General features: G+C 39.6%; 2 protein-coding genes across 2 annotated transcripts; both read left to right on the forward strand.

Moving 5' to 3' along the window:
• The first annotated feature begins 435 nt into the window (after positions 1-435).
• On the forward strand, positions 436-10515 carry LOC308324168 (sterile alpha motif domain-containing protein 9-like). Its single transcript, XM_080776128.1, has 6 exons — positions 436-529; positions 934-998; positions 7082-7199; positions 7388-7454; positions 8153-8213; positions 8755-10515. Exons 2-6 carry the CDS (start codon positions 995-997, stop codon positions 10365-10367), a joined length of 1863 nt encoding a protein of 620 aa, XP_080632254.1. The 5' UTR covers positions 436-529; positions 934-994; the 3' UTR covers positions 10368-10515.
• Positions 10516-12994: 2479 nt separating this feature from the next.
• On the forward strand, positions 12995-16255 carry LOC308324167 (sterile alpha motif domain-containing protein 9-like). Its single transcript, XM_080776127.1, has one exon. It carries the CDS (start codon positions 13055-13057, stop codon positions 14927-14929), a length of 1875 nt encoding a protein of 624 aa, XP_080632253.1. The 5' UTR covers positions 12995-13054; the 3' UTR covers positions 14930-16255.
• The last annotated feature ends 4843 nt before the right edge of the window (positions 16256-21098 follow it).

The following is a 21098-nucleotide window of genomic DNA, read 5'->3' on the forward strand; positions in this document are numbered from 1 at the left end:
TGCTCTGAATTTTACACCTCTCCCGCTTAGCGGAGACTGTGGGGTGGTAGAGGACATCTCCCCGGACGCGTGGGTATGTCCAGATAGTTGCCTCGCGGAGCCGTCTTTTGTCCAGTGTCCACTTTATAAAGTCCATGCACTCCAGTGATGAGCATTTATGCATTTAGATGACTTTATTATTACTATTATTATTATTTAATTACTTATTTTTACACAGAAACATAATGTGTGTCTTCTAGCATCATATAGCATCATTTAAATGCTTAATTTGTAGTTTTAATGTGCAAATGAAACTTTTTTTTCATACTCTAGAGGGTACTCTTATTTTGAAGAGATCGTCCACCGGAAGTCTTAAAACTGTTCATTAGAACTGTTCACTAGACGCTGCCGTCTGTGGCTCAGTTGGTATTCTGATAAGGACTGCCTGTGTATACACTCGAGTCGACGCCGACGCATCTTTCTCCTTAATTATACAAGTTACAAATCACAACAACAGTGTAAAAGTGTAGGCAGCTACTTGCACATCATGGTAAGTAGGATTAATTATGTATGCCTATCGATATTTTGGTTTACTGAAACTTTTTATGTTTTGTTATTGCATTGTCACAACTCACAACAACTTAACATTTAGCGCGACTAATAAGCGGGGAAGAGAGTGGGCTGCTGCTAGGGCACCTGTTCAAATATTGCTGTTCAAATATTTGTCTGTCAGACTCAGGTCTATAATGTCTATCTATGCCGCCTCCCCTGGTCTGTTGCTATATTCACGATAAACTATTGTTGCATTACAACACTTTCGTTTGGTATTAAGAAAAGAAAACGCCCCGTCTTGTCTGACAGCGCCACTCTTTCTTTGTAGCTCTCTTTTTCTCTCTCTCTCTCTCTCTCTCTCTCCAACTCTGTTGAATTAAATGTAACATTCTCTTTTATTAGATTCATCTTCATGATCAATCTGTTCCTGTGGTGAAGTTGTAGCCAAGCATTGGAAGTTATAATGGGTAAGTAGGCTACATTAATGATTTATTATGATGACCAATGATGGCCCCTTGCAATTTGGATGATGTTACTGATGTTAGCCTACTGATTGAGTGGCAAACTGGCAACCATGGAACAAATACTATAGGCTAGGTTGCAGAAAATATAGCCTGTTTACTTTTCTCATAGCGTGTGTAAAGGAAGAACAAACACAGCTTGTAAGATCAATTTTGAAAAAGTATAAATGTTAGAAACAGAATATAGGGGTAATAGTCTCCTCCGGAAGGAATACCGGACTTCTCGCCTCGGCGAGTGCACTTCACCTTTGGCGAGTGACCTTCCCCCTTTGCCGAGAAGTCTTTACTTTCCGAGGCGAGTCGCCAAGACCAATCGCCCCAGAAAGTGAAGCCTTCTCGGCAAAAGGGGAAGACCACTCGACTTACCACCACTTACCACTCGAATTTACTCGACTGCTTCGGATGTAAATTCATTCTGGACTTTCTGAGCATGCTCATTTAGTCATTTCCATTGCGCTCCAATTCCAAGGCGCTCATATCCAAGGCGCACCGAGGAGTTTGCACACAAAGTGCGTTATTTCTTGCATTTTGCAGCTCCGAAATCCCCCCCAAAAAACGTGGAGCAGGCTGCAGTATGCAGTGATGATTGATGACCCCCCTGGTCTGTGAGTGTTCAAAGATACAACCGTCCCGAGTTGATCATGATCACTTTCAAATTATATAGTGCATCGGGGACTCACAGAAAGACAGTGGAGAGAGCAATGCCGTCAGCCACGCACACACACACACACACACACACACACACGCAGTCCCAAGAATACGCTATTATGTGGGGCACATTGTCAGCCTGTAGATCAGCTCTACACAATGTATGCCTACCTATACGTGCATTGTGCAAAGACGAAGCACAAATAAATCCAATAGCCTTGTGAGGCGCGCAGCGAAAAGTTGATAAATGCGATGTTTTACTGCTTTGTGTGTGACTGTGTGTGTGTGTGTGTGTGTGTGTGTGTGTGTGTGTGTGTGTGTGTGTGTGTGTGAAGAAGCCTTTCTAACCAACGTGTGTTAGGTACCTTTTTACCCCTAAATGCATGGCTTGAATCAGCCGTGCACTGATGTGAAAGAGTCAACTTTACCAACAGAAAGTCAGGGGAAAAAATACCTTAGACGTGTGTTATGATCCTTCCACTTTTAAGAAGATCACACCAGGATTTGTACTACACTTTTTCTTCACATTCAATATTTGAGCTGTTCTTCTAACAACAATGTCATGGATTGATCAAATTATATAAACGACGGATTTCACCCGCATGGATGTCATGGATTGATCAAATCATATAAAAGACGGATTTAGCACAGTAGCTAGCAAAGGCTGCAGTTGCTGAAAGTGAAGAAAACACTCGTCAAAAGGGGAAGTCCACTCGCCAAAAGGTGAAGACATTTCGCCCCGGGCCCAGTGGTCTTCCCCTTTTGGCGAGTGGACTTCCCCTTTTGGCGAGTCGCCTAGACCAATTGCCCAGACTGCTCGCCAAGGGCGAGAGGTCTTGCTACCTCCGGAAGTAGGTCTATACATTGTTTTCCCATGCTCTTTTCTTTTTTTTCCATAGTTTATCCAGAGTTGGAAATTACTCAAATTAAATTCTGTACTTTTCCATACTCTCCATGGTTGTGTAGGTACCCTGAATAAAATTATAGGGCTGTCAAATGATTACATTTTTTAATAAGATTAATCACAGCTTAAAAATTAATTAATCATGATTAATCACCATTCGAACTATGTCAAAAATATGCTATGTTTTCCTGTATATTGTTGTGGAAATGGAAAGATAAATGACAGAAAGCGGATATACATTTGTTAACATACCTGTAGTATTCTGTTTATTTAACAAATCAACAAATAATTATTAATTATGAATTCATATTATTATTCTTATTAACACAGAGAGCAACATAACTTGAACTGTTTGCATAAGGATTTGGAACAGTATACTCAATCAACTGTCTCTGAATCTAGCCTACACTAGGCACTGTGGTTCATCCATATAACATTTTCAGTTTACAGAACTTAAATAATAAACTATATGCTCTCAGGCAGACAAAAAAGAGGAGCTCCGTTACTTTGACGCAGAGCATCGATATATATGCACTCGAGGGTTTTTAAATGGCGTGGCATGGAGAGAGAGAGAGAGAGAGAGAGAGAGAGAGCTCTCACACCTGCCAAATACTGCCAGGGCCATTTGGCATATCAAAAACCCAATGCATTAATGTTATCATGGCCTTGGCTGCATATCAGTGATTGATTGATTGATTGAAATCTTTATTAACAGTTTGCAGAATTACAGTACATTTCAAGCACAAACTCAATACAAAGACTGTTAACTGTGAGTGGACGACCCAATTAAGCCTTACACTTGTTTACAACAGGGTCCACATTGTTCAATTCATCAAAACATTTAGAGACAAACAAATAGACACTTCTATGTAGTTAAAGAACAGAACAGGAATTCATCATATAGGAAGCGAAAAGGGAAAAAAAGTATATATACAGTGAGGGGAACAGGGGGATAAAAGAAAATAAAACGAAAGACAGAGTGTAGGGCGCCTGCACACAACACCATGCGTTGATGCCATGTGTGCATATGTGCAGGCACCCAACACCACGTCCATACAAAAACATAGTACAATCCATAGTACAAAGACAGAGTGTAGGGCGCCTGCACACAACACCATGCGTTGATGCCATGTGTGCATATGTGCAGGCACCCAACACCACGTCCATACAAAAACATAGTACAATCCAGATACAAATTCAGCTTTTACAGAGGCCAGTTTCGAATTGCAGCCATCCGTAGGTGCCCTTTGAGAGCAGTTTTGAAGGAGCCAAGGGATTCACATGTCTTAATGACTGTTGGTAGGGCGTTCCACATTTTGGTCGCATAGGAGCGAAAAGAATTTAGTCCCTTGTTTGTGCCGAATCTGGGTTGTACATGGTTTGTTGCACTCCCTCTGGTGTTGTGGGTGTGGACTTCGTTTACATTAAGGAAGTATTTAGACAGGTACATGGGTATCTTGGTGGTGTATCTAATCTTGTGGACCAGACCCATTGCAAGATGCTGTACTCTGTCGTCGACCCTAAGCCATCCCAGCCTGTCAAAGTGGGCAGGGGTGAGGTGGGTTCGGGGGGTGAGGCCAAGTAGGAGCCTGACCAGTTTGTTTTGGGAGGTCTGGAGCCTTGTTTTAAGGGCCTTTGAGGTGCTGTGGTACCAGGAGGTGGATGCATAGTCAAAGAAACCTTGTACAAGGGCTCCTGTTAAGGTCTTCAAGGTGTTTTTGTCGACCAGTGAGGAGATCCTGTAGAGGAATCTTGTTCTTTGATTGACTTTTTTGATTACGTTGGTGGCCATCTTATCACCGGAAAGATTGGCCTCCAGGATGGAACCTAGGTAGGTTCCATCCTGGAGGCCAATCTTTGAGGTGTGTGGGGCGGTATATGGGCCTTTGACCCATGGGTTGGTAACTTGGTACAGGAGTAGTGCAGGAGAAATGGTCAAAGGAGTCTTAAGAGTTGGCAGGTATATGCTCGCAGCCCGCAGGGGCAAAACTAGACATGTGATGTGCGTAGGAATGGATGTCACCTTAGTTAGGACGGTGACCTGGACGGTCAGGAACCCCTTTTGGTGTTTTAAGCATTATCTTATACAAGCTCATATGAGCTTGTAGATCTGCTATTTTTGAAAAAAATATGAAAATGTCCTTGACATGAAAAAGGTTGAGCACAACTGACGTATAGTAACTGCAGTGTAGGTTTTTCAGAAAACTGTATTTAGAATACTGTTTTTTATAGAATCGGCCTCAGGTCTAAATGGGTTAAGCTGTATGAAATACTATTGCAACTGTATTCATTTATTGCCCGAGTCCCGTGGTGGGAGTTCTGCTCTGGTTTTGGTCAATATTAAGCAGTTCCTGTCATTTGGTGGGGGCCATGCAGTAAAAGTAAATGAATTCATAAAACTAACGTAATTTGTATTGTTGTTGACCTACCCCTCTATCACATGGAACTATTTTTTGGGCCTAGTGATATGGACACAAAAAACATAGTTCCGTGTGATAGTAGGTTTAAAAATTAACAAAAGTTGCATTCATATTTTAGAAATAGGTCAACAATACAAATTACGTTAGTTTTGTGGATTAATTTACTTTTAAGATGCGTGCCCCCCAGTGCACCCCACAAAATGACCGGAACTACTTGATATTTCACCAAAACCAGAGCGGAACTCCCACCGCGAGACTCGGGCAATCAATTAATACAGTTCTAATCACTATATTAATGGCAAGCATTTTATACAGCTTAAGTAAAACAAATCTGAACTATCCCTTTAAGGTGATACATCCCCCATAAGCAGTAGTTAAAGTAGATCAAACTGTTTTGCAGTTTTATGATCTGGAACCGACTTGGAAACCCTTCTCCTTCCGTATGTCCCTCTGAGAAAACTCTGAGATTACTCAGATCACAACAGCGCCATCTAGCGGAAGTGGAAAATCAAATGTCTGAGCATTGTTATGCCGCACTGTGCATACCAAAGACTTGGAGCAGGCTCATGTTCCCATACGTTAATTGAAGAATCTAATTGAACAGTCGTGCATGCTCAAATGGAAGTCTGCAACAGTTAGTAGGCCTCTCACAATTATTACATAATCGCCTAATTGCAATTAGTTGAGATAATCACAACAATTTTTTGCGTTATCGTCAATCATTTCCATGTTGAAAAATGTTCATACATTTTTCAAAAATAACAGAAATAGATGTGGATCAACTATTTCCACAATTTCTTTATTTTTTTGCAAAAACATTATAATAATAACATTATTTTATAAATATCTTATATTGTCATATCTTCTCTGTGCAATTTTGACAAATTGTAACATTCAAATGTTGAATGCAAAAAAACTCAAATCGTTAATCGCAATTAATTGTGTGACAATTAAACCTCAACTTATTTTGTAATCAAGACAGCTCTAACAGTTAAGGTCGTTGCACTGGACGTGTTTTGCGGAAAACCGATGGAAAAACGCAGCTGAAAATCCGAAAAACGCAGCAGTGTGCAGAGACTAGTATCCATCTATCCATCTTCAACCGCTTATCCCTAGTCGGGTCGTGGGGGCAACAGCTCCACCAGAGAGCTCCAGACTTCCCTCTCCAGAGCAACATTAGTGACTTCCTCCTGGGGGATCCCGAGACGTCCCAAGGCCAGTGAATCGATGTAATACCTCCATCTGCGCCTAGGTCTGCCCCGGGGTCTCCTCCCAGTGGGACGTGCATCGAGGACCTCCCTAGGGAGACGCCCGAGAGGCATCCTAACCAGATGCCCGGACCACCTAAGCTGGCTCCTTTCCAGGTGAAGGAGCAGCGGCTCTACTCTGAGTCTCTCCCGTGTGACTGAACTTCTCACCCTATCTCTAAGGGAGATGCTAGCCACCCGTTGGAGACAACTCATTCCGGCCGCTTGTATTCGCAACCTTATTCTTTCGGTCATGACCCACACTTCATGACAATAGATGAGAGTAGGAACGAAGATTGCTCGGTAGACAGAGAGCTTTGCATTCTGGCTCCACTCTTTTCGCCACAACAGTGCGGTACAGCGACTGCAATACTGCCCCTGCCGCTCCGATTCTCCGGCTGATCTCCTTCTCCGTCCTCCCCTCACTCGTGAACAAGACCCTGAGATACTTGAACTTGAACTTCACCTGGGGTAATGCCTCATTCCCTACCTGGACTGCACAATCCACCGGTTTCCTGCTGAGAACCAAAGCCTCAGATTTGGAGACGCTGATCCTTATCCCAGCCGTGTGCAGGGACCTAAATTAGCATCAACTACATAATATCCAACATTAGTATCATATCATTTTTGTTAGTTTACAGTAATGTTGTCTTCACAATATTATGTTACTAAGACAAGTTCTGTTTTGATAAACACTGAGCTACAAATGCAACCCAATGGATACTCAAGCTTTTGAGGGTTAAATGTACACCCATGGTTTTACAGGGTCACTGACTAGCATGACTGTGTTACATTTCTGTGCTGCAACAGATCCGGGAGAGAAGGGGAGGAGCCCTCTGGAGGGAGAGGAGGAGGGGCCAGAGGGACAGACCCAGAAGGCTGAGTCCAACACGGCGTCCTCTCAAAGACCTTTCACTTTCAGCCACAGGTAATCTCTACAGTTTTATTAAAAATAATATTAGTAATAATAACAAAATGGGTCATAGACAAAAAGCCAAAGCTTGTTTCCATTGTGCTCCATTAATCACTGCATTAATCGACTATAAATGTGCCATCTTTCCTTCCCTGTTGTCCCTTTCCCTCCGCTTATCCCCCTCCCATCACCGCCCTTCACAGTATTGGACCAATTAGCTCACCACCACTTGAGGTGTCAAAGTCTCGGGAATCGAGATCTGTGGCAGAGGTAAGGTTACTTTGATTTGCCTCTATCTGACTTCAGTAAACCAGGCATTTCGTTTTGCTAGCTCACCACCATGCAGTGATGGACAACATTCAGTGGATCTTAGCTGGTGGCAGGGTTTTCCCACTAGACACTTTTTGGCCCTGGCCACCTTGACCGACAGGATTATATTTGGAGAAATGGCCATAGCAATATTATAAGTAATGTCACAAGAATATAGGCTACTGATAATTACACAATTTACACCGTGTTACATTACTACGATCTGTTCCTGTTTTATAGTTTACTAAATAATATACTACTCTATCATGCAGAGATGTCATTCAATGAAGTGGGCATGAGTAAACTATTTGTGTGACTCTGTCGCATCATTTAAACCCCGGGCCGGTTCTGTTTATCATAACACCAAGTGAACGTAGCAGACTCTGAGCTCTGTTCCTATGTTGATTAGAAGGAGACGCAGACAGCTGTGTAAAGCTAGATTTGTGCTTTGTCGTATGGCAGTGTTGAGTATTAGAAATAGCAGACATAGAAGCTCACGCAATGTGGCGCCTTGCAACGTGTTGTGAACTTGTAGGTCGGCATGAAAGTATACAGTATACATTCATTATAGTTAAGCGTGCGTGCGTGAGTGCATGCGTGCGGGCGTGCGTCCTAAAGACTCACGATTACAGTGTATCTGTGTTTCTGTTTGTGTTCAGAGTTTGCCTAGGGAGGACACCGCTACCCATTCTCCGGAACAGGCGATGCCACAGAACTCTGGTAAGTAAGTTACCAGAGATCACACTGTTAGTGAATGTGTGCATCTGTGGGCAGATAACACACTGTTAAGGTAGTTCTCTACTGCATGACGTCAGGGGTGGTAAGTGTTGGGACGTGTCGAAAGCTTCCCAACCATCGCATAGCAGCGGGCTTGTTGTTGAGCCATAGGCTATTTTTCACCACCTTCCAACCGACTGATCAGGCGACTTCATTGGACTGCCAGTCTTTAGTAATCTGTAGTAGTCTGTTCGGTGGAGAGCTACCTTTATGGAATCACTCACTGCCACCAATCGCTCTGTATTTTCATTGGCATTGACCATTATATTATGGAGGTCGTAACGAAAACCTTTTTTCACAATCATTATAATCGACTTATATGGGAAAATGCGAAAACTCACATTCAAGTATTTTTCTCTCAGAAAGTACAGTAACTTCCTGTATTGATTGATCATCTCAACTGATTGTCCCTTTCACCTCGCACGTATTTTGTTCTGGTATCAACAAACAACCAATGCTGTTCTTTTGTCTCTCTGCCTTACAGCTGGTGAACCCGAGCAGCCTGAGAACTGGACAGAATCTCAGGTAAGCTCCTGGCTAAGAACTGTCGGAGTCAAAGAACAGTACGTCAAGAAACTGCACGAGGAAGACGTTAATGGACCAGTTCTCCTCACACTGACAAAGGACTATTTAAGGGAAGAGATTGGTATGAAATCAGGACCTGCCCTTTTGCTAATCAATAAGAGAGATGAACTTATTAAAGGCCCTGACACCACCCCAGGTCAGCAAAATAAATTAAGTGTCCCAAAAAGTGAAAAGGGAATTAAGAAAAACAAACAGAAATCCGGTCAATGTCTTCCTGGGGGAAATGAAGCTCACCCTGTAGATATTGTAGAGACAGATCAAGGTGTGCTAGGTGAAAAACAAACTGGCCAGGAACATTCTGTCTGTGTGTTGACCTCAAAGGAGGACTGCAAACCACGACCTTTCGACAAAGATGGCAGTGATTTTACGTATGTAAAACACAGGGTTTTGGAGCCTGAGTCTGGTGTTTTTGATCTGATTAATCCTTGTCATGAATACAAGTCCTTTGCTACAGCTGCTACATTGGACCGCGTAAGATTACAAGCTAAATTTGCCAAAGAGGTTCTCAAATTTGGTACTGGCTGTATGAATATGAGATCAAATGGCACGATTCACTTTGGTGTGATGGACAGCAGAGATGATGCAGGGTACACACACGGTGAGATCATTGGGGTCCCTGTGAAAGAAAAAGACATGTATGTAGATGCATTGGATCACATTGAGAGGAGCTTCACTCTCTCTGACAGTGAGCATGTACGCAAATGTATACGTCCACCCCGTTTCATTGAAGTGATTGATCGCACAAGTAGTGAGAAAAGCTATGTAATAGAGGTTGACATTGTACCATCCGTAAGTATTGTCAATGGCAGAGTGTATTCAGTTTCCCTACCAAACTTCAAAGAGGAGGCCAACAAAGTCCAATTTGAGAAAGGTACAATTTACCGGAGGGTGGGCTCAAAATCTGAGACAGTGATTGACAAAGATCAAAGTGACTTCTACCACAGAGTTAGAGATAGGGATGCTCAAAGGAAGGAAGCTGAGGATGGTCAGTCTTTTCATACACCGGGCATTCGCCAAGATCTAGGCAGAAAACTCACAATGCTTTTTACCAGTGGCAAAAAATTCATTGAAGAGAAATGGTACATACTTGTCACAAACCGATTCAAACCAGAAGATCTTTGCAGCATTGGATGGCTACTCAACATGAACATATTCTGTGTGTTTGACTTTGACCCAGACTCAAATAAGTCAGGACTATGCAGTAGATTCCTTCAGCACCATGCTGCAAATTTGCATTTTATGCAGAACTACAGAATACCAAGTGGTACAATCGGTAAATTTAAAAGCCACTTGCATCTGTTTGAGCAGACAAGCTGGATCTTTTGTAATGGCCGCACTGACTACAAAGGAAATGAAAGCACCTGTGATGAAATGACTTGGAACAAAACCAAATTGACTCTCCTGAAGGAATCTGTGTTCTTGATCTGTAAACAGATATTGGAAAATGCACCATTCCAGGTGCTTTTCCTTCTCACATCTCCAGTTGAGAAACCACTCTTGCACACCTTTTAATGAGTTTTTTGCTAATATGGAAGGTCATGATGACATAATTTGCATCTCTGAATCTGAGGAATACTTTCAGAAGTGGAAAAGCTCTGCTGAGTGTTTATGTGAAGCAACAGATGTAGACCGTTTCAGTGTTGTAGGGATGAAAATGAGCCACATTGATGGAACATTGCAGCAACTCCAACCAATATCGTCACGAGCCACCAAACTTTTGCCCACGGTTGTAAAGGGGCAATGTGTTCTTGAAACACGCGAAGAAGAAAGGATGTATTCTCTTGAAATTCTGAGTAGCAATCACTGTGATGAGACAAGTGAAGAATTCATCAAAGCAGAAAATGCCAACATTGAACGCCAGTTCTACCATGGCGGAAGAGTGGCTTGGTTGAATATTTGGCTTGCTGAGAAGGCATATGTTGGAGAGATCATTGAAAGGGATGCTTATCGTGACATTTCTAAACTTGTCAGTGATACCTTGAAACAAGATACTGATCAGAATCCTGTGAGCATCTTCAACATCTTCCATCAGCCAGGTAGTGGTGGAAGCACTGTGGCAAGGCAACTGCTGTGGAACAACCGGAAAGATCTCAGATGTGCTGTGGTGAAGCCATCATACCCTGCTTCTGTTGTCACACAACATGCAGTTCAGCTGAGAGAGCATGAGGAAATGGACTTTCAGAAATGTCTTCCTGTGCTCCTCCTCATTGAAGATTCAGACAAAGATTATCTTGATGATCTGAAGAATGAACTAGAGTTTGCCATTAATACCAAACAAGTCCACCAAGGAACACTTTGTTTCATTTTGTTGAGCTGCAGACGATCTAATGATCCAGAGAAGAAATGCAAAGAATCTCCATTACAGAATGTTTCTGTCACTCACCATCTCTCTCCTGTAGAGAAGAGGAAGTTTGCTAAAAAACGAAAGATTCTTGAGGGACAGTATCAGCCGGAATTCATCTTGACATTTGTCTTGATGAGTGAAGAATTCAAAAATGAAACTATTTCAAAGTATGTTAGGTCATTTGTGACACATTTGCTTCAAGGCATTGACCCTGAATCTGTTGTCACTCGCCTCATTCTCTATGTGGCACTGCTTAATACATATGTGACAGGTGCCAGCTGAAAGTGCCTCAACTCGCCAGAATGAAATGGTCTAAATGGTCAAAATAAAACCGTTTTTTTTTTTATGTGATTTTCTTTTTTTTTCATATTAACACAGTTTGCATGTTGAAGAAGGTTTTTATTACAACAGATTGTTCATTTGGGCAAAGTAAACGTATACATTTATATGTCAAAGTAGGCTTGTTTTTTAACAATGTTTTGGGGCCGAGAGAAGCGCAGTTCTGAGATTTGCATGTTGTTTTCGATTGGTCCTGGGATCTCTTTGTCCTGAGGTTTCACGCTCTGGTCACCGCCCATTAGCGTGCTTGTGTGTTTATAAACACAGAATTATTCTACATGGCTATAGTATGGAGGAGCTTTTGGGTTAAACTTTACAGGAAAATAAACAAAACCACGTAGCTACACGCTCAAATACGCTTCCCAGCCTGGAGAATAGACTTCCACCATCACACAACAACAGGCTAAAAGCTAGCTAGCCTAGTTAGCTAGCTGTCTGTGTGTCGTGTGTTAACAGAGGGACATTGTCTTAACTGCTGAGATGTTGTCATAAGCATCTAAACACATGTTTTCACTCCTAAAATGTATAAAACTAATAATACATGTGAAACGTTGCCCGTTAGTGCTATATTGCTTCATCCATGGAAGAGTGTTGTTGCTTATTCTTGTTCTTTTCCTCCAGCCGCAAAGAGCCAAAATAACTCGTCTTTTCTTTAAATCATAACTCGCTCATTTTTTGCTCATTTAAAAAAATTCAAAATACTATATAAACTACGAAATTCGGGCTTTCATTTTGTATATAGATCGTTTGTGTAGGCCGTCTCTACGAAACGGTATCAAGTGAAAAGGAAATGTCGTTTTGTGTAAAAGATCGTCAAATATATGGCCGTTAGTACTGTTAATTCAACATCCGGTGAGGGGAGGATACGGATTGTGTATGGAAATCAGCGCATACAGTGGGTGGGCTTTAGACCGGATGTAAGCCACATCCACTAAATGTACACTAAATAGAAGAAATAGACCTGCATAAAATGGTGTAGTCTACTGCAGCTATTTACAACCAGGTAGTGTATAAGTGAAATTGAACACTTAAATTAGTATTTAATACTTGAATACTTATACTTAGTATTTAATACTTAGTACTTTCAAAAGGGTTTATTGGGGCACCTTACAAATTGCATTGTTTGTTCTACTGGCTTTGGCTCTGTTGACAGCTAAAACGTTCTAAGGTGGTCATTGTGGGTGGAGTTAAGTACCTATTGTCCCTCCCATTGTCACACCCACTTCTATCCAGCTCTAAGGTGTTAAAAATGTTGTGAATATTGAAAGGGACTTTTCTCAGCTTTGGGTGAAAGGCCCCAATCATTTTAAAATGGTTATATCTCCTTCAATTATTTTCCAATTTCATTGAATGATACATCATATGAAAGCTTACATTCTGTACTTTAATAATCTGTAATAATATGTAATCTGTAAAAATCGAGTTGAGGCACTTTTTGCTGGCACCTGTCACATATGTCCAAAACTCTTTCATTTCTCAGTCCCACTGTGAAGCTCTGCTTAGAATAACCTTCCACATGGATAGGTTTCGCCGACATACATTTGAGAAAGCTCTCAGTGAACAAGCTAAACTGATCTTTATACACCTACGCAATGAGAAGACTTACATTGCATCAGTCAGAATCATCCACCAGAAGGTTGCCAAAGAAATCCTCCAACAGCTTCTTGGAGACCAAAAGAGCCAAAGTCGTTTGGCAATGGATCTTCTCCATGAGAATGTGCTTTTTGAGCACAGATTCGTAAAGGAAGAGTATTGGGGTTTTTTGAGAGCATTGTTCATTGGGCGTTGCAGAATCAGCAAAGGGGATAAAACGGATAGTTTTTTCTCTCTTCTCATAGAGCATGTGCGTGATAATGAACACCCAGAAAAGGCGATTGCTTTACTCACGGAAGCATACCAGAGATTTGAAAAAGATGCATTTTTTGCACAGCAGCTTGCTCGCCTTCATTATACCATTGAAAGGTTTGAAGCGGCTAAAGACTGGGCAGAGAAGGCAGCCAAGCAGATGCCCAACAACTCTTACATACTTCACACAAAAGGTCTCGTGTTCAGCAAATGGTTCAAAACCAAGTGTAAAGCCCTTGAAAAAGTACCCAAGACGGCAGAAAATAGAGCAGATGCTGTGGACACTGCATTGAAAGCCATGGAGTGCTTCAGAGAAAGTCAGAAGGCAGCTAATAAAGATCCAGGAACTATGAACGCTTCAGGATATTATGCTGAGGTTGAGGTTGGATTAAGCCTGCTGAAATGTATGTCTTCATTGGATGTGTTTTCCAACGCACACAATGGTCATTCCGAATGCATGCGATATTTGGTTACAGACTACATCCCTGCAATAGTTGAAAATCCTTGGGAGCGCTTTCATGATCGTTTAAAAAGTCTTCAGAAGACAGTGCAGGAAGCCTTTGAATGGATCTCAGAGGAACTCAGCTTCTTCCAGAAAGACATCAATGAAGATGAAGAGGACACCATTGTATGGTCAGAGATGAAGATAAAAAATCCTTTGGCATGGTTGGGGAAGAAATCTGAAGAGTATGGGAACTACTTCTCAGACACTTACACAGTGGAGCGGTGTCGGTCAAATCCAAACAGTCTGACTCATTTAGAGAAGCACATGCTTAATTACCGCTTTGGAGGAGGCAATATCACATGCATCCTTGCTAAACTGACTGAACTGAAAGAAACTGCTGCAGTTGGAATACTTGAGTCCATCCTTTCTTTGTACCCAAGGAACCCACTGAAGGCCAAGCTTGAACAAATGGATCTTTGCAATTACATAGCAACCAATCTAGCTTTGAATTGCCTATCTCCTCGGTCTCAAAAGGTAGCTGCTCTGAAAGATCTACGAACACTCAGTGAGCAATTCCCAACTGAGAAAAGGGGATGTTTCCCTAGTGCACTTTTCTTGCTGACCTTGCTGTTTTGGCCAGAGGACAATGACACAGATCACGATAGAGAAACCAAATACGGAATTGTTCAAACGGCAGTGGAACACTTGAAAAGATCATATGGGATGAAAATTAAGGACATTCCTCCACGAAAGAGAAGAATTTACACACATTTCTTTCTCACCAATGGTAGTGGATTGGACAAAATTGTCCATAAAACCAAGGTTGAAACGATTACTAAGATGCTCTCAGTCTCTGAAAAACGGATGAAATGGTACAGCGGTGAAGCATGGAAAATGCCAGAGATTGCTAAGATGTTGAAATGTGTGTCTGGGTGGACAGAAGATGGAACCGTGTACCTTGAAGGTCCAAAGAAAAATAAGTTCAGTATCCTCCCTCTTTATGTGCCTTCAGTGCCTTCTGGTAATGAAAACATCACATTCTACTTGGGATTTACGTTCAGAGGACCTGTTGCACTGAACATTCAATTGAGCAAACAATGAAAGGCATAATTTAATCTTGCCTTCCCCAAAGACTAGAACAATAGTTACATGTACGCATCATACAGCAGACTGTTTCTATTCCTGCGCTTATGCTTAAATTCCTAAAGTCCTCTTGTCTGAACTGAGGTCGTAGTACTCGGCAGCGGTCGTAGCTTCCGGGGCAATAAACCGGCTAGATGACAATGCCATCTCGATCTCGGTAATGACAACTTCATCTTGGTGAATGTGGTTTAACATTATTACCTAAACCAAGAACAGAACACAGCATACGCTGTTTATTTTCAGTGCCCATTAGTCTCACATATCCATTTTCAAGTAGCAAATATGGGATTATTATTTTATTTCTTCAACTAGAAAGTAATCACTGAATGCCAATGCGTAAATGTTGTACAGATTCAGGCTATCATGATCAATATTTCAGATCATTGACACAAACTCTGAACAGCCATATAGGCTATACAACAAATGCTTGCGAGATAGAATTGCTTATAATGCCCTTAACATGCAAGAGTATACATGCAGGACCTTGCCACAGTGTACGTTAAATTAATTAATTCAAGACATGTTTTGGAAATGTCTCGTTTAGCTTGTTATAATAAGGAAAGTTCACCTTGACCTTAAACAGTGAACCGTGTTCCTCAACCAGCTCAATATACTGGACATTACATGAAATCAGACACAAAGACAATGTTATTGCTGATACTTTGTCCAGAGTGAAATTTTCACAGATTTCACATGATTGTATTATAGTGTGAACATTCTATGGTGAGGTAACGTTAAAAACATGCTGTTTGATCCATTGCACTGATTTAGTGATTTTACTCTGGCCTATTTTTGGAAGAGAGCTGTCTCTTTCCATGGGTTTCAGGTCTGCCATGCTCTCTCTGCCTCCACCACCCACACCTGAATGTCATTTGCTTGTCTGCTGTACAGTATATATAAACCCACAGAACCGGTCCTCCTTGCTAGGCCACAATGTTTGTTGGACTGGTGCTAGCTGTTGCCATTGTTGAAACGTTGTTTACCATTGCAGCATCCATAATATTTTTAGTTCATCGTGTCTGAATAGTTGGCACAAGTAAGTGCCTTGTTATATTGGTCTCGGTAATGGCAAGGATTTGCTTTAAAAGTGTTCTCTGCCCTTTATTTAGCTTCCACTTTTTCTCCTGTTTTTGTTGTCAGTTAGGGAGGCTATTATTGTTTGATTCGGTAGACCAGTTGAGTTTAGATTTTCTAGTTAGTGTGGGTTTTATTTTATTATTTTGTCCTTATACCCTGCTACAGTATCTCAATTGCTTCCATGTATGCATTATAAATGTTTTTTTATATCCGTTATTGTTTCTGTAAATAAATGTTAATAAATCTTATTACATTTAAAGTGTTTCGGCAACTTTTTCTTGTAATGTTGCGTTTATCTAGGTGAATGTGGCTTAACTTTATTATGTAAACCAAACTACGAACAACCATATAACAAAAAAATGCTTATAATGCCCATAACATGCAAGCATATTATAGACTGACACCACGGCGCATATTAAGGTTTCAAGCTGTGACCCCGCCCACCCCCAGGGGAAGTTGTGATTTGCTCTCGTTCACTGAAATGCAATTTGCGGCATTTCCAAAACAATATTGCGCAGAGTAGCGGTTATCAAATGTATTGCCATATGTTGAAAGATCTGTTGCCTGTGGACAAGGCACGCTACCTCCGCAAGTTAGATATTATCGGCATAAATGTTTGTCCGTATGTGATTAAGGATTGGACCAGTTGCATTGGCAGCCATAGAAAATTCTTACCACCGGATGTGACATTTGCGTTCCTGTCTAGCATGGTGTCAGTCTATACATGCAGGACTTTCCCAGAGTGCACGTTAACTTCACCTTAAAGGACAACTTTAAGGTTCATGTTTTAGGTTGTTTTTAGAGAAAGTAAAAGATGAGTGTTAATTATTTTTCATTTGCTGATTTCTATCTTTTTAGGGTATTTAGCCGTTTTTGACAGGGGGGCGGGGGCATTCGATCATGGGGCTAAATATGTATTATTATTTTTTGCAAAATATTATAGCGATTTATTTTATTATTTACTCTAGTCCTACTAGACCCCAATAAATTATATTAGGCCACAAAAGATCATGGGATCTACTGAATGTGTCAAACTGACATATTGAGCCTATGACACACAGTGTGGCTTCCCCCCAGTAGGCTATCTTTTGGGGCCGGATGTAATTTCCTGGGGTCTAGTAGGACTATAGTAAATAATACAAAAATAAATTGCCATAATACTTTGTAAAAAAATACTAGCCCCATGTTCGAATGCCCCCTCCCCCCTGTCTAAAATGGCTAAAACGAAAGAAAGCAGCAAATGAAAAAAAAAATACACTTTCTAATAACAACCTAAAACATGAACCTTGGTTGAAAAAAAAAAAAAAAGTTGTCCTTTAAACAGTGAACCAATTGTTCGATCCTCACCTCAACCAGAGACTACATGTTGTGGGCATTACATTAAATCGGACACAAGAAAGATGTAAATGTTATTGCTGATACTTAGTCCAATAGTGTAATTTTCTAGCCTGATTGTCAGACTCCAGTGAGCCTCCAGTGCGCTCAGTCGAGTGGGCGGGGTCTATGGGCTGGAAACCAGGCTAGTCATTTTCATCAATTCCACATGCTTATGATAGTGTGAACATGCAAGTCAAGTATTGGTGCCTATATACTCATTTCAGATCATGATACGTAGCTGATTTGTTAAAGAAAAGTAACACTTCAACTTAAGTGAAGTAAAATGAGCTAAAAACATGTTTCTTATATAATACAATGTCACAACCTAATTGTAATGAAAAGGTATAAACTTAAAACAGCACCTTGGCCCAAATGCTCAGTGTGAAAAACTATCAACCCACCCACCCCTAAATTGGAATAATGCCAGAAATGGGCAAGACTAAAAGAAATGCACAAAAGTTTCAAATTGTTACAAAATATGGTGGAATATATTTATTAAAATGCCACAGTGTGTCACAGCAGGTGTCATTTGTACATCAATCTTTGAAGCGTTGTATGGAAACCTGTCCAGCTTGGGAATCTGAATCGGTGTACTTCACAAAAACATTATGGAAGTTCCGTTTTGGCAGCAGACATGTGGATCAATTTCAGTTTATAGTAAACTATATGTCATGTTTCAATTACTTGATTTGGGTCTGCTTATAGCGCATTAGCTGACGGTGGAGAGCCGCGGCGCGAAACAGAACGGCCAAGCACTGCGCATAAGTTGTGCGCTCTGCTCGCGCACAAGTAGGCCATGCATGGGCGACTTGTAGGCAAAGTGCCAGTTGGCAGCTCGACAGTGCATTTCTAGTTATATCTGTGTATAGAGCATAGCAGTGGGCGTGATTTTGCTGGACCAACTGAAAATTCTCCAATTCATTTTTCCCATAGAGATGATCAATTATTTTAAGCCTAGTTGGTTGTGTCAACATTTGGTGTCTCTCTGGGACCCAACCTTACAAAAATGCATTATGAATTATTATATTGAATTAACTCCCGAACTACATCATGACAAGTTGTGCTTAGAGTGCTAAATAGGACAAAAAAATGCAGAACTAACAGGCACAGGCAGTGCAGTGAAGATGCAAGAGGTTTATTTCCCACGAACCCACACAGGGAAATCACGAGAAACACTAGGCATGTCACAAGGAACTTCAATTTGGCTATGACTATGAGCTGGCTGACTCAACTAAGTGTGACATCATGGACTAATAGTTGGGAATGGCTGACGTTGGGATTCCATATATGGGTATACACTGTAAAAACTATGACTAGGGTTTACTCATTTAAAATGCTGTCACAGTGTGACATCTAATAACATTGAATAGAATTTAAGCTCTGAAAAATGAGTTATATTTACTAGATATTTGTAGATATTGATTTATATTTACTAACTATTTCTTTGAAATTGATTATTTTCTACTCATAATTTGACTGGATTCTGATAGAAATTGATTAAGTTTTATTCATTATTTGATTGAAATTGATTAACGTTTATTAAATTTTTGTTAGAAATTGATTATCTTTTACTCATTATTGGATTTAAATTGATTTAAATTTACAAATTATTTGTTTAAAATTGATTATTATTTACTCATTATTTGATTTAAATTGATTAACATTTATAAATTATTTGTTAGAAATTGATTATTTTTTACTCATCATTTATTTGAAATTGATTTAAATTGACTAATTATTTGTTTAAAATTGATTATTTTTTACTCATTATTTGATTTAAATTGATTTAAATTTACTAATTATTAGTTTAAAATTGATTATTATTTACTCATTATTTGATTTAAATTGATTATTATTTACTCATTATTTGATTTAAATTGATTAACATTTACTAATTATTTGTTATAAATTGATTATTTTTTACTCATCATTTCTTTGAAATTGATTTATTTTTACTTACTATTTCCTTGAAATTGAGTATTTTTTACTAATTGTGTGATTATAATCGATTTAAATTTATAATATTTGTCTTTGAAATGTATTGTTTTAATTGATATCGCATTACTTAATTTTTTTATGAATGTCCATTTTGTTACCATATATATATATATATATATATATATATACATATATACAGTATATAATCTACTTTATGTATTGAGCAGATTATACACTATGGTAACAAAAGTGACATTTATAATAATAGATTTAAAGTAATGTGATATCAATTAAAACAATCAATTTCAAAGAAAAACATTATAAATGTAAATCAATTATAATCACACAATTAGTAAAAAAAAAACTCAATTTCAAGAAATGGTAAGTAAAAATAAAGTATCAATTTCTAACAAACAAATAGGACAGAACAAATTAATAAATTAATTTAAGTAATTTGGTGTCCATAATATTAAAACTCAGGTTTAAACATTGCAGGTACAGATGAATAAGAATACCATTGTAAATGTGTTCAACACAACTGCAGTTTACTCAAGTAAACAATGTATACAATATAAACATGGTACAATATACATTATAATTATAAACATGGTACAATAAAACACAATAAAACCATCACACACACACATTTGATTTGACTTCTTGAAGAGGCAGACATATTCAACAAAAAATAATACAACATGGTACAATAAAACCATCACACACACACACACACACACACACACACACACACAAAAAAAATGATTTGACCTGTTGAAGAGGCATAGACATATTCAACTAAAATAAATAAAACTTGGTACAATAAAACCATCACACACACACACACACACACAATTTGATTTGACCTGTTGAAGAGGCATAGACATATTCAACGAAAAATTATAAAACTTGGTACAATAAAACCATCACTCAGACAGACAGACACACAATTTGATTTGACCTTTTGAAGAGCAACAGCACAACATGGTACAATAAAACCATCTCACACACGCGCGCGCACACACACACACACACACACACACACACACACACTTTGACCTGTTAAAGAGGCAGACATTTTCAAGAAAACAAACTATATATATATATATATATATATATATATATATATATAAAACAAATTACCGGGACAACCTGGGCATGTAAAAAAAATCTAAAACACTCATGTGTTTTTCGACAAGGTGCAAAAGCCTGTCCCAATATTAAATCAAAATATGATGCCACTACCCCTGTCCCAATATTAAATCAAAATATGATGCCACTACCCCAAGTGAGTATGCTTATTTAGAAGATATTTAGATTTCGTAGAAATTCCAGGATTCCAGAAGCAGGGTTCCTGGTTAAACTACTGACTGAATCATATCAATAGGTATGTAATGTATAATGTACATGCAATTCAGTGGTTCTCAAACCATTCCTGTCAAAGACCCCCACATGAATATACATTGGGCCAAAGACCCCCATCTAAAATAATGTTAAATTGGCTATTGTTGAAAAAATAATAACAAAATAAATGTGTGGAATAATGTAAAGTATATGTGGTTTGAACATGCACGGTACATCATTATGAGTCCTAGATTTACACTTCAACTTATTGATTTTGCGCCAGGCTTGACACAGTTCCTGTAGCCATTTGATAAAGGTTAAAGGGATATTTCACTTTATCTTTTGATTGTCATTTTATCATCTACTCAGGCTTATGTGACCACACCAGACAGTG

This window comes from Protomyctophum bolini (assembly GCF_963924005.1).
Source record: "Protomyctophum bolini genome assembly, chromosome: 11".
In the NCBI taxonomy this organism is placed as follows: Eukaryota; Metazoa; Chordata; class Actinopteri; order Myctophiformes; family Myctophidae; genus Protomyctophum; species Protomyctophum bolini.

What these genes read in the sequence shown, in the direction of transcription:
- LOC308324168 (XM_080776128.1), top strand. An exon ending in CCTTTCACTTTCAGCCACAG is followed by an intron (nt 7,200 to 7,387) that starts GTAATCTCTACA and finishes CGCCCTTCACAG; the next exon opens with TATTGGACCAATTAGCTCAC. An exon ending in AATCGAGATCTGTGGCAGAG is followed by an intron (nt 7,455 to 8,152) that starts GTAAGGTTACTT and finishes GTTTGTGTTCAG; the next exon opens with AGTTTGCCTAGGGAGGACAC.
- LOC308324167 (XM_080776127.1), top strand. Translation starts at nt 13,055, where the DNA reads ATGGATAGGTTTCGCCGACATACATTTGAGAAAGCTCTCAGTGAACAA.